The sequence below is a fragment of the Chenopodium album genome, chromosome 20 (assembly GCF_948465745.1).
Source record: "Chenopodium album chromosome 20, dcCheAlbu1.1, whole genome shotgun sequence".
Classification (NCBI taxonomy): Eukaryota; Viridiplantae; Streptophyta; class Magnoliopsida; order Caryophyllales; family Amaranthaceae; genus Chenopodium; species Chenopodium album.
Genome location: NC_137853.1, coordinates 27731654 through 27746475, shown reverse-complemented (window position 1 = coordinate 27746475; position 14822 = coordinate 27731654). Strand labels below are relative to the sequence as shown.

The window sequence follows — 14822 nt, the reverse complement described above, 5'->3', positions numbered from 1 at the left end:
CTTATAAGTTTTGACTCGGCAAGTGATTGTAATCACTCCTTTTCTAAAGACACTTTAATATAGCAACAATAGATAAAACGTGGCTACAATGAAAGTAGATTGCATGATTGTTGTTGTGGGCTCAAGAATCCATTATCTCATCATCATCATGTCTTGTAGACCACCCTCGTTGCCTTCATTGTCATCATAATGCACACGCATGGGGTGATCCTCTTTTATGCCAAAATCTATAACACATTTGGCAGCATATGATTTGTCCCATGTCATGAAAGTTTTAAACAAAATTTCATGGCCTTCAACGGCTTCAAACATTAGAAACTTTTCACTTTCAACGTCTTCTAAATATTTGTAGATTGACTCAATATTGTTTATTACATCTACTAGATATTTTTTCATCTCGTACGGTGCAATAATTATAGTATTTTCAACATGGACTATAACTAGGGGATTTTCAGTTCTTTTTATAAAATCATTGAGATATTGTGAGATGTAGAATAATCTCAGTGCCCTTGCTTTAGTAGGATTTTTAACACTTTTGTGACGAACTAGGATGAGATCACAAACATTTGTCTACACAATTTTTTTAAGAGCTCAATCAAAGAGATAATTAAGATTTTTTTTTTTTTTTTTTTTTTGGAAACCAGATAATTAACATTAATAAAGGTAAAAATAAAAAATAAAAAATAAATAAAAATAAATAAAATAAATAAATAAATAAAAAGTAAATAATTCTAGAGGGTATAATTCATAAAAGTTATCTTAAACTTTTTAAAAGGTTAGGATAAGGAATAAAGTTTTTGAATAATTTGTTCTAAAATTACTCCGTCACAAACTTTCAAAGAAAACCCGGTGTACATAAAACTAGTGAATGGCGATAAGTCGGTAACAAATTAGAAAGTAATTTGTTACCAAATTCTTTCACGTGCTTGGTGCTTCCAGTTGGCAAATGTTAAGACAAACATTTTTTCTCTCTCTTCCTCATACTTTACATTCTCTCTCTTCCATTTTCATCTTGTTTCCCTTAATGTTTGAGATTTAATTTGATTTTCAACTCAGATACCTTCTCTTCTACACAATTGTAGATGTTTTCTTCTGAAATTTTTGAGCAAGGAGTGGAGAGAGAAGATTTGAAGTCGGAAGAAGGTGAAGTGAGCTCTAATTTGAAGAAAGAATCATCGTCATCGTCGTCGCTTTGCTCGGTGAGATGGTCGGCAATGGTGCAATCGGCGATAGTTTTGGCGCTATCAGCGTTGCTACGGTGGTTCCGGCGGCAACTTTTGATTTGTTTGAATGATTGTACTGTTTTTTCATGACTATTGTTAATTTTGTGTTTATATTGTTGATTTTGATACTCCGTTTTGCATATGTAGCTTAATTACTTTTGTGAGAAAAAAGTACTCTTGTGAAAATAAAGGGTCACTTTTGTGAAAAAAAAGGGTCACGTTTGTGGAAAAAAAAAAGTCAGTTTTATGATAAAGAGTCACTTTTGTACGAAAAAAGGGTCACTTTTCGCAAAATGTTCGATTTACAATAAAATTATTGTAATCCGGGGGCATGCAAAAGTTTTTTACTCCGTAGTATGTTCATCAATATACTTCCAAAATTTTCCTTCAAAAAAACCTTTCAAATTTACACAATTATTTAATAACATCCGGTTTACACTAATTAGTGTAAATCAGGCTAAAACACTCACCGCCAAACCACCACTCTCTTCGCTTCTCCCAAGAATCTGGCGTCCCCCTCCGATTTCGACCTTGCTGACCACCCCAATCCCCCGATTCCAACGCTTCTGACCTCCCCCCATCCCCGATTTGTCGAGTTTGAAGTCCGGGATTACAACAACTCCGAATACCTCGACCCCAATTGCATATATACCTTATTGTGGGTATCTATCATTTCACCTCATCTACTTTGATGGTGGCAAACATGGCAACGACGGAGGTGGTAATGACTATGGCGGCAGAGGTGACGATGACGACAACTATGAAGGGAAAAATATGAGGACTTGCAGTTAGTAACGGAGAGGGAGAAGGGGGTTGAGGTTTTGATGGAGGAGAGAGAATTGGAAGGTTTGTTAATGGTGGAAATGTTTAGTTTTGAGGAGAGATAAAGATACAGGATGAAAGTAGAGCCATTGGGTTAACTTTTGCATTTTGTGTTTATTTTTTTTATTTTGATACTCTGTTTTTGTGAAAAAAAAGGGTCACTTTTGTGAAAAAAAAGGGGTCACTTTTGTGAAAATATGGATCACTTTTATAATAAAAAGGGTCACTTTTGTAAAGAAAAAGGGTCACTTTTATAAAGACAAAGGGTCACTTTTCTCAAAAATGTTCGATGTACAATAAATTATTGTAAACCGGGGGCATGCAAAAGGTTTTGTCAAATTTAATAGTATGCTTAATTTGTACCATTGTATATTAGATTATGACAACGTATTAAACTGAAAGTGATTAATCATACAGAGTAGTAGATTAACTTATTACAAGTAATTTTTGTAGTGTAATTTGGCCAAAAGTTCAAAGTTTGTTTTTTTTTTTTTTTTTTTTCATATATCACAGCTGCTATTTCATTACAAGGTACTTAAATATGTACAAAATAAAATGCCAAGGAGAAAATCATGCAGGAAACAGTTTAAGGTATAAACTTATGTTTTTCGACTACATAAAAATCACAACGGGTCAGTTACAATGATCGAATATCCAACTGCTCGATAATTTGATTTTGTTAATGCCCATAATATGTTCAATGGCAGCCAGCAGAGATGCAGTAAAATGCAATAAACACTATTATATAACAACGATAACTTAAGTTCAGTTTGGCCTGTAAAAATCTGTTCGTGTAGTTGTCTTTTCCTTACAAAAGATCACAAGGCAATAGACATTGAAGCTTGCTGACATTTAAAAGTAGCAAAACTGATCAGTCTGAATTGAATTCCAGCAAAATTACAACACTAGAGGCAGACTTTCGTCTGCTGAGTTTCGCAGGGGGGAGGGTTAAAATTAAAAAGAGGGGTAAAGAATGCCTATAACATACCACAAAGATCTAGCTACACACCTGGGTCCCAAAAAAGAATGAAGGAAAAAGAAAATCTAGCTAGCCATAACAGCCTGATCTGTCAACTGCAGAGCTTGTGTGGCGAAAAACCTGACATCAACATCTGGATCTTCACTTAGCTCAATCAAACAAGGCTTAATAGTTTTCTCAACCACCTGAAATATCAAAGGAAGTTAGTGTAAGTTTTCAAGGCACTTCAAATTAGCTTTTCAACAAATAACCTCCAAATTACTCATGGAACATCACTTGTTGGTGGGTGCTTCCAGTATATCCAAACATCTATCACAACAAATCACTATTTTTAACTGAAAATCTTACATTACCCTTTCTCCCTAAATGGGGGAGAGGGTGAGAAGCAGAAGCCAAACAGAAACTTTAATTACCATACAACATTATTTTCCAGAGAAGAAATTACTTACTGATTGATCAACGATAGGAATAAGCGACTGCAACACTTTTGCAACATTAAACTTTATGTTTGGTACCCTGAAGTGTGTAAAATTCAGATTAGGAAACCAGTTGTGTATTGAAAAAACTAAGGCAGTCCAAAATAATATTTTAGATAATTAAGAGAGCAGTAAAGCAAGATACCTGTCCTTTGATGCAGTTACAACCACTGGTAACAATTTGGAACATGTAATTTCTGCACCCATGACAGGGCCAAGTAGGGAAATTGCTTGTACAATTGTCATTCGATACAGATAGTGTGGGTTAGTAGCCATGTCCAGAACCTGTTGAAAGATATTACATCACGCCACTAAGATATTTACAACAGAAATGACTCAAATGAGTGGTCACAGACTCACAGGTTCCCAGCGAATCATATTTCTTTTCATAATATTAGAATACGTCAAGTCAAGAGACTTTCTATATACATTCCATATCCAGATAAAGTAATTAGAATAATATATTTGGTTTACTTATGGTATTATACAGAATATCATATATACATTATAAAATCAAATATAGATATGCATTTTCTTTTTTATAATTTTTTTTTTTTTTTTGAAGTTAATTTCCAGGTGCTAATATTGTCCAGGTTTAATTTCATAACATAATGATTCCTTCTCTTCCTTATCATCTGCTTGTAGTGCAGAAAAGATAAGTGCAGGCCAAAGAAAACTCTAGCAATGACATGTAGACATACAGGAAGATAATTAAATGAGAACAGCATATCAAAACTTAAATTTTCTTCAAGATTCAAAATTTAAATGTTATACCAATCAACAGAAAAGAAATAACATACTTGTGGGATTATGTGTTGCATTGCCCATTCTGGGCCAAATTCTTCAGCAAGGCGCTTAACATTATTCGCTGCAGCATCACGAATTGAGTAGACCTGAAAATCAAATGGCTAATGTTCATCAAATTGAATAAAAAACAGTATCCACTCCAAGTGTCATGCCATTGTATATCAATATAAAGTATTTCAGTGTCCACAATTTCCAATTTGCAAACTATTAAGGAAGCCTTTATCGGCTCACATGATTTTATACTAGGCATTTGACTTGCATTATGTTGGACTGTTTACTTTTTTTAAAAAAATCAAAAAAGAAGAGAATAAGCCATGTCATTTTATTTTATTTTTTAAAAAAGGGTGCTAGTTTCACAAACCTTGTCATTCAACCACTGCATGCATAGAGCACCAAGTTTGTCATCGAAGAATCCAACACCCAACTGACTGGCCAACAAAGGTATGTATTCAATAATGGCCAATCGAACTCTCCAATGTCTATCTTCAGCAAGTTCAACAATTGCTGGGAGTAATGACTGTGATAACAAATCTATTCCAATGACCTGCACTATGAAGCATTGTGAATTAAGTTACAAGAAAATTACGACGCATAAAAAATTTAAGGGGAAAAAAAAGCACACAGCAAAGCAAATGAGTTGAGAGAAAATGGTCTAACCAAATATAGAAACAAAAAAAAAAAAAAACAAATAGATATATAAATGCTTTGTACAAACCTGATTCACTTGATCAAGCTTGCTGATTATGTTCAGACGTACATCAGGAAATTCATCTTTCAGAAGAGAAAGAAAGATGGGAAGAAGCTGCTCAATTGTAGCATCCTGTAACCAGGTAAATGAAGGTCGAGTCAATTGAAGGGACAATCAATGGAATTCCTATTGAATAATTAACAATAAAACATCTCCAAAAAGCTTGCAGAATAAAAGAAAAAATAGATTATATGAGACTGATCTAAGCAACAGAATCCTGGAAGAAATAAAGCAAAGGAGATCAACTGAACACCATAGGAAAAACAAATAGCATATTCTCTATTGGCTTCTTTCCAAAGGCACGATCAATTAAGATAACGTATGCACAACTTTCAAGGATGAAAGAGCATTACAAACACATTGAATTAATGAAATGGAGACAAGTAGAAAACCAATCAAACAGCAATGACCAGAAAACAAAAATTCTACAAAAATTGCCAAATCATTATCTTGACTCCTAGACAGCATAAACTTTTTGTAACAAATGCATACCTCACAAATGTATAATTACCCCCTTTGCAGCACAAATTGTGTCAGACATGAGATTGTGAGTGCACATAGCAAGGTTCATATTACACCTCATATTCAGATTAAGTAAAGGATTTTCAATTAGCTAATTTCTGAGCAGATGTACTCATTATTCTTTCAATTGTTACTCCATATTCTTCCAAAATTCAATTTGAATCATTTATCCATGTTTGGAACTCCAATGTAGACCTTTTACTTCTATTAGTTAGAAGAAGAAAGCTAAATTCCTTTGTTTCAAAAAAAAAAAAAGGCTAAATTCCTCTGCAAGAAGCAAATTCTGAATAGGATCCAATGGTCAGTAATTGAATTTCCATCAATCAAGAGTAAATTTTATTTGGAAGAAAGGGAAATAGTAGAACGGATCATATAATTCTACAATAACAAATAATATGGTAAGATCAAATGACAGAATTTTGGTCATGGATTCATCACTTTGATAGATTGATCATGTTTAAGGTAGTTTGCCATTCTCCAAATTAGTTTTAACTAGTAGATATGAGCTAACAGTTAGGTTTTCTTTGAGTTTATGTTAAAAATTGAATATGGATCCCCCAATCTTTATCAGCAATTGTCCTAATAAGAGCCCTATAGTATATGCAGCTATGTTTAACTGTGGTATGCAGCTATACACAGCTGCTGAGATGCATGTAAATGAGTTGGTATTATCATTGACCTCATCCAAGTTCATATGAAATATTAATTCGATATTGTGTTTTCAGATATTTGTTCACTTCTTGCAATTAAAAAGTGGTGACACGTCATTTACAAAATAATACTTATGTAGAATAATATAGAGCATAAATAAAATGATTTCTCACCTTTCCCAGAATTGGTGCCATTCCCATTATAACTGAAGCCAGAGCAGAACGAACATGCTGAGAAGAATCTGATGACAATTCCTGCATAGATAAAAGCTTGTACATCAGGAAGCTCAACAACCAATGAATAAGACACACACAAGGCAACAAATTCAATTGAATAATATAAAATCATTTAAACGACCTACATTGACATCTATCCAAATATACCTTGACACATGGGAGAATATGCTGAACTGCAAGTTCGGGATTCAAGATACGGCAAAATTTGGTCACTTTTCCAGCAGCAGCTATACGTACTTCTGCTTCATTGTCACGAAGCAGCCGAACATATGCAGGCACCAAGTCCGACCTAAACAGGATAATAGTAGCCAACAAGATATATTGAGGCAAATGATGGAAAATGATGGACATAAAAACGGTGATAGTAGCAAAATAGTCAATAGATACCTTGTAGGTTCAGGACCAACTGCTTCACACAGCTCATAAAGTTGATTTGCAACCATATAGCGTACACGCCATGACTTATCCTGATAACATAAATTAATAAAATTAAATCACACATAATAGAAAGAATAACATTTTAACCATTTCACCCTCGTAAACATATTTCATCTTTAAAAAAGATACCGAATTCATGTAGAATTGGTGTTTTATCTTATAGCCAAAAAGAAAAATTCAAGAGACAGATAAAGCAGCATAGATATCAGCAAGATGCTCATTGGGTTTTTTATTTAATATAATATAGCAATTACAAATATGACATACAATAGGTGTTCATATAGGTGTACTCAATCATGGTATTTACTGCTTAAGACGATTTTTTAATTAGGACAAAACACACATACCAAAGGATAAAGACGTGTGATTTTGTGAAGTCCTCTAATATACAAGTTGACATGAATGTCGAGACTTTCCCAAAACATCTTTTAACAGAAACCTTTACATCTTTTAGGACTTAAGATTCCATTATACATGGCCAATGAGATGTACAAGCATAAATGAAAGGCCACAAAAATCCTCTAGATTCAACTCCCTTTCTTTTAAATTGGCCAAAGCAAATTTTCCAACACAACCACCAAACTAATGGACCCCCATTGCTATCTGATAAGGACATCATGCAAAGTACAAAAATTGCCATTGTCTCCAGCAAGGAACTCAACAATTAGCACAACGTGGAAAAGCAGTAAATACATGGGTGAAACAAAAAGAGTGGTCATCCCCTGCCCAAGTCACCTCCTTAACTAAAAAGCCCAAAACCTAGTTCGGGCCAAACATAGCACATGCAAGATGAAATTTCATTTACTAGACAACAAACTGAAAGGACTAAATACCAAAACATTATGCATTTCATATTGGCTCATAATAATTTCAACACCATTGTAATATATATGTAAGAGATTTCTTCGCATAAATACATTCACAAATAATCAAAAGCATAAAGTGAAGCCGGTCAAGAATTCAATGTCAGATTTCTAGGAAAAAAACTTAATTACTTTGTAAGACATGTAAATTTTCAATACCTGAGAGAAATTAACTATCACGGGAAGAATATGTGCAATACAATCTTGTGGCTCCAAAAGCTTTCCAAGGGCTGCACAACCCTCAACAGCCAATAGACGGACAGAATCTTGATCTGAAACAAAGTTGTTTTCAATATAAATAATAATACAGTAAAATACATCCCTCTAACACCATATTAAACAGATAAAATGATACTCTAATATTATTATCAAATTATAATACATCCTTCTGAAAACACAGACACAGTGCGAATAGAAGTATAAAACACAGATTTAAAGAGGGCACTCTGGTATTATTGTCAGCCATCGGCCTTGAATGAAAGATATGAGAAATTTAATTGCCTCTCTTTCCTGGTTAAAGGGCTCCCATAAACTTAGCTCAAAATTGCACTGTGAAAGCAAGCATCAAGTACATAAAGATATCCAAAGGGTTTGTTCAAATCTCTGAAACTAATTTTCATCATTTGGAACTTGTTTATTTCAAGTGATTTTTTCAGATCTATACAAATTGCTATAAGTCAATTCTTTTTACCAATCAAAGCTGATTTTGCCCGCCCAACTAAAAGCGAGCTTTACTTCTTCACTGGTGTTTTTGTCACATGCAGCTATATATTTTTCTATGTAAAACTGGCTATTGAAAGTTGTATATTTACTTACCAAAAGAACAAAGGTCATATGCCTTAGAGGATAAAGAACTAACACCAGGTACATTTACAAATGTGCACTAAATTTAACCAGGTTAGGATTAGCTTTGAATAAATGAAGGAGAGAGAATAAATAAGAGAAATAATAGACTTTTCTTTTTCGCCCCCTAAAAATTTTCCCACGGTAACGCAACCTACCTTACACTAGCCGAAACTGATTTTCAATGACAAAACAAACTTATACTAGAACTGATTAAGATAAATAAAAATGAGCAATGATAAGTCTTAATCAATCCATGAAATGCACAACATAGAATCAACAGCACACAAAAATAGGAACTTTCATTTATGGAATTATCTATAATGCTGACTACTGAGTACATGTACAGACTTGCAAGTTAAAATCAGTTTCAATCAATCGTGTGCACTTTCAAAAAGAGTAAAACATACCATCTTGTGTCAAATCCTCAAACATTGACATGATGTCAGCCTTCAAATTGGAAGCATCGACAGTAGCTGCAAATTTACCCAGATTGCTAGCAGCTGATCTTCTGACCATTGGCATGTCATCTTGACACAGTTGGCTGTATATTGTTCTCAACTCAGCTTTTATGTTATCTGGAGCGCTTGGATAAGCAATATGGAATAAGCCACATGAAGAAACACGAGCAGTAAACCACTCACCAGCAGCCAACCTCTGAAATTCAATACACACTGACCAGTTAATGAAACAGAAATAGATACATTCACTTTATGATTGATGAAATGAAAAGCAATCCATTTAATGACACAGCAAAGAATGAAAGAGTTCAAAATGTTTGCAAAATTTAATTGGCATCAGTAAATAATCTTTGATCGAAACTTTTTTACAATAATCATATAAGATAACAAACCTGAAGGTAAAGAGTGAGAAGTTATTTTATCATATAGACATAAGGCCTTAATTTATATAATTAGCATTCATACAACCATAAAAATCATAACATCTTCAAAGGTTCATATTTCATAATCAATTGAACGACATCCTCTAGCTACTCAGAGAAGCGACTCAAATATCTGATCCCAAGCAAAGGCCTCCAAGTACTAATGTTAATTGTCAAGCAGCACAACAAGCATAACTTTTGCCCAACGACACCCTCTAGCTACTCAGAGAAGCGACTCATATATCTGATCCTGAACAAAGGCCTCTAAGTACTAATGTTAATTGTCAAGCAGCACAACAAGCATAACTTTTTCAACACCATGAATTCATGATTATGAATTCATGAATCCCACAATAACACCAAATGTTCAGATGAGACCAAAGAGACGGATATAAAAGTGAAAACAACCAGCAAATAGAATATCTCCTCCATCCCAATCTACTTACCCAATTACCATTTGCATGGGATTTTATGCAAGTGATATAGGACATAGGATAAACATGGATTAGTGTGGGACCCAACAAAAGAGACTAAGTAGAGCAAAACAATTTCCTATAAAGGAAATGGGCATGTAGTTTGGGACAGAGGTAGTATATCATCCATATGTCAATAGCAACAACCCCAAAGTGCAGTATTATTATGTATATTTCCCTTCCACTTTACCCATACCAAATGCTATATAAATTCTTAATATACCAGCCACAACTATCATCAAAAACCATACCCCAGAGTGAATCACCTAAGGTTCACATAGCTATTGTCAAACACAAACATGACACTGACCTTGGATTCTTGGAAGCAGTAGTTAGAAAACTCCATTGTCATGTTTAGACTATAATTTTTTTCTTCCAAAAAGGTTCTTCATAAATTATCTTCAACAAACTATATACTAATCTTCCCACTAGTCCACTACTATCCTAAGCTCCACATACACATTATACAGAACATTCTGTCAATGATGCATTTCTCCAGTCCAAAAAATTAAAAAGAAAAGGAGAGTTCCAAGAAGACCAAAATACACAACTATGCTTTTATTAACTGTAGATACCCAAGCTGAACTAGGTACACCACTAAAACCCATACTCAATGAAATCATAGTAAGCTTTATGTTGCTAGTGTTTACATATACTTCGATTCTCTAGATAACTACACAATCTCAGACAGCAATATAGTGCATTTACATTCATAAAAAACAATTGCATAGCACATAAAATCTAATCACGAGGAGTTATGATCTAACCTTGACCATAGGAATAAACGCGTCGATAAGATCAGATTCCCTCATCTGGGCACCAATTCTGCAAAGTGACTCGACCGATTTGTCCCTCACACAAGTCTCTTCCACACTACACAAGGTCTCCAAAGGCGGAAGCAAAACAGTAGCATGCTCCACACCCCCAACATATGGAATAAACACTCCCAACTCTTCGGCCGTAGCAAGAAGCACTTCATCATCATCATCATTGTTCTCACTCAAGAATGGAATCAGTTCCTTACGGGTACGCTCCTCGCCAAGAGCTCGAGCAATCGTTGAAAGACGACGAATCGAATTCAAACGAAGCTGAATATCCTCATTTTTCAGCTCATCAATTAAAACAGCAATTGGGTATAACGGTTCGTCTACCATAGCCATTATACCTCACCGATTCGTGATTTACTGTCAACAATTAACCCAAAACAACAAAAACAAGCAACCCCATTAATGTTTTCCCTCTAACTAACCAAATTTAAAAATAAAAAGTACCAAATTTAACAAAAAACTGAAACTTGAATTCAACCAAATTATAAGAAAATCTGAAACATGAATTTTAAGTTAAATGGGTACAAATTAACAGGCATTTTAAGGATAGATCTAAACCTAAAATCGAAAAATTAGAAAAATTCAAAAAGATCTTGATTCAAACAAAAAAAAAACCGCAAATGGGTCGGTCGATAATATAAAAAATATGAGATCCAAACTACCCAGAAATTACATACCAAAAAAGGAATCTACAATACCAAAAAAAATGATAGAAATCTGAAACAATAATGTAGAAATTGAGAAAGTAAAGAAGAGGGGAAAAGGGCATACCAGAAAGAGTAGAGTTGAGCGTGAAGGTGAGTCGATCGAATGTGAGGGGTTCTGGGAAGAGATTAAATTTGGAGAGAAATGGTTCAAACAATGAAGATGAAATAATGGAAATGGAAAAGGGCATAAAAAAAGTAGAGTGAATTCCAGGGGAGTTAGCAAGAACCAAGGTTTCAAAATCAAATATTATGGGGACCGAGCCCACCGAGATTGTGAGAAATTATAAAAATAAAATGTGAAAAACTATCTTTAAATATTAGGTTTTGTTTGGCATTACTGATTTTCTGTTTAATTTTCTGTTTTTTTTTGCTTTTTGTTTTTTAAAATCATACGATATATGTAACATAATTAATCAAAAATTAGTCAAACTTATTAAAACCACGATAATTATGAAAACTGATAACAAAAAAGTGGAAACACCTTTTTCTTGTTTCCTGTTTTTGGTTTTTTGTTTTAAAAAAAAAACTAGAAACTGAAAACAAAAAACAATGCCTTAATTAGCTTAAGGCTCATGCCATGGGTTAAGTATTGGCACATAATTGTTATTTACATAACATGTAAATAGCAGCTACAAGACAAAAGAGTAAATATTGTACCACTGTTACCTATAATGGTTATAAATAGTACTATTAAAACAACCTATACTCTAATAGTATAAATAACATATATAATAGTATATTAAAAATACCACTGTAAGTATAATGGTACATTAAAAGTATCATTGAAACAATAAAAACTCAAAAAAAATTATGTGAATTTACCAGTTAACCCTCCTATATACATTCTAAATCAATAGCAGTTATGCGCCTAGTTACACTCCGTGTCGGGCATGGTAAGTCTAATTTTTTTAAAAAAATTAATTATAATTAACAAATAAAATTTGATAAAACATACAAATCGAATATAGAGAATTATAATGTCATAATATATATTAATAGGCAAAGCAACAAATTATCTAAAAAAATGGATTTTTTAGTCTACCCGAACTCGAGAATTTTTCAGGCAAGGCTTGATCACGTCTAATGGTCATATTAGTGAATATTTATTTATAAATGCATTTTAATAAACATCAAAAACCAATAGAACAACAAACTAAAATGTCCACTAAAATCAATAATCAATAATCAATCAATAATTATATACTAAAAGACACACCAGCAATGACACGTGTCATCTTCTGGTGTGTCCTTAGTTTTTTTTTTTTTTTTTTTTTGAAAAAAATTATTTAAGAATCAATCCTTTACATATATAAAGTATAATGGAAGATTTGATGCATCTTTCCAAAAAAAAATATTGAGAACTATGAAATTAAATTAAGCAAAAAATAAAATAAAAAAAATAATATTCTTATCATATTTATGATATATGGAGTATTTGGTTTTAGGAAAGACATACATTATATATGTACGTGACATATATGTACATATTATATATGTCGTACGTATTACGTACTACGTTTATTACAATAAGATTATATTTTTTCTTAATAGAAGCTAAGCTACAAGCTTTGACAATGAAATGCCCATATCAAATCAACTAATGAAACTTTTTACTTTTGCTATTTCAATTCCTTGAATTATTTATGACTAGAATATTAATCAATTAAAACTATACTATAATTAATTATGGATACTTCAATAAAGCTTGCCAAGACCGGCACATGTTGATTATTATTAGTGTGATTTTTTGTTGCCAAATTTTGTTGTTCCATAAATTGATATGAATATAACATACAAAAGTAAATTTTTATTTAAAAAATATATAGTGTTAATTTTAAAAATAGTTATTGGAAATTACCGTGCGTGGCACGGGAGCTAACCTAGTTATTAACAAAAGTGCAAACATGCACAAATTTACAAATAGTATATCACCTTTATATCTAAAAAATCATTTGTAAAACACAACATTTATTTGTGATAATATGTACGTATAGTAGTAAAATTTCATAAACAAATTATAATTAACTTGAATATATAGTTATATCGAATTGAAATTGAAATAACATATTAGCTAGAGGTATTTGAAAAAAAAAATTAAATGATGTTTTAAAGTAATTTCTTTAATATCTATTAAATGAATCAATTTATTATAACTTTTTTTGCAAAATATAATAATACTCCATTTAAAAGATAGTTAAAAATGAGTTGAAATAATTTTTTTTTTTAAAGAAGTTGAAATAATTATTTAGGTAAATATATATAGAATAATTATGAACACCAAATACGAAGGAATATATATTTGTCATAAAGACATTATGAAAAATTTGGAATAATTTTATTATAGAATCAACTATTAACAAAAAAAAAGGTTAAAAAGAGAAGGAGAGTTTTAGAGGGAAAAAACAGCACCATGATGTGACACGTGTCACTCCCGGTGTCTGTTTTAGTATTAAGTTATTGATTGATTGATTGACTAGCAACTCGGGCATTGCCTTGGCCCGAGTGTTGCACCAACTTCTAACTTTAATTAATCTTATAAATTATATGTATTAAATAATTTTATTAATCTTATAAATTATATGTATTAAATATTCATGGTGTTTATTTATTAGACCTTGTGATTGCAATTATATATACTATTTATTTTCATGTTTATAACGTGGTTGATATCGTTCACCCTTTCTTGTATAGGTCGGGTTCGATTGGAGTCAAATTCAGGTCGACTTCAATTTCAGATTCATTCGGGTTGTGTCGAGTCGAGTTTATAGCTAGTAAATTCGGGTTCAAGTTAGAGTTTAGGTCAGATAATCTTAATTAAAGTTGAATCATTCTTGGGTTTTGTTCAAGTTCAAGTCGAATCAATATCGACGTGGTCAAGTTGAACCTATTTAATTACGCATTCCATAATTTGATCAAACATTGTGAAAATTTTAATTAAATCTATGTACAGAATAAAAGAGAACAAAAGGTATATAATCTAACAAATAAATTATACCAGTATATTGTTAATTAAGCCAACACATTGGTATATGATTAAAAAAAATATATAATGCTACGGTTTTATCATTATTGTAAGCAAATTAAACTCTAATATTATTTTGGCCAAACTTGTTTCGGGATATCTAGTTTCATGTTAGTTTTAGGTTTAACCAATGGCAAGTTGGGTTAACAATGACTCGAGTTATTAACAGGTGTGTCGTGTTATAATGATTTTATTGGGTTGGGCACTAATTTGAGTACAGATTGTTGTCGTGTTGAATTAAATCGATTAACAATTACTATCAAGTTGGGTGCAAATTCGAGTTCAAGTCATAAAGTATTGCA

The 14822-nt window shown here is 32.4% G+C and overlaps 1 protein-coding gene across 1 annotated transcript; it reads right to left on the bottom strand.

Annotated features, from left to right (window-relative positions):
* Window positions 1-2762: 2762 nt before the first annotated feature.
* LOC145597301 (uncharacterized) lies at window positions 2763-11760 on the bottom strand. Its single transcript, XM_081653436.1, has 13 exons — window positions 11563-11760; window positions 10732-11148; window positions 9019-9265; window positions 7925-8037; window positions 6852-6931; window positions 6612-6753; window positions 6402-6482; window positions 5023-5127; window positions 4669-4851; window positions 4301-4393; window positions 3646-3785; window positions 3474-3540; window positions 2763-3209 (listed from the first exon to the last, which is right to left on the bottom strand). Exons 2-13 carry the CDS (start codon window positions 11122-11124, stop codon window positions 3090-3092), a joined length of 1764 nt encoding a protein of 587 aa, XP_081509562.1. The 5' UTR covers window positions 11125-11148; window positions 11563-11760; the 3' UTR covers window positions 2763-3089.
* Window positions 11761-14822: the final 3062 nt, after the last annotated feature.

What these genes read in the sequence shown, in the direction of transcription:
- LOC145597301 (XM_081653436.1), bottom strand. Translation starts at nt 11,124, where the DNA reads ATGGCTATGGTAGACGAACCGTTATACCCAATTGCTGTTTTAATTGAT. An exon ending in CGTTTATTCCTATGGTCAAG is followed by an intron (nt 9,266 to 10,731) that starts GTTAGATCATAA and finishes ATTGAATTTCAG; the next exon opens with AGGTTGGCTGCTGGTGAGTG. An exon ending in GTAACTGCATCAAAGGACAG is followed by an intron (nt 3,541 to 3,645) that starts GTATCTTGCTTT and finishes TACACACTTCAG; the next exon opens with GGTACCAAACATAAAGTTTA.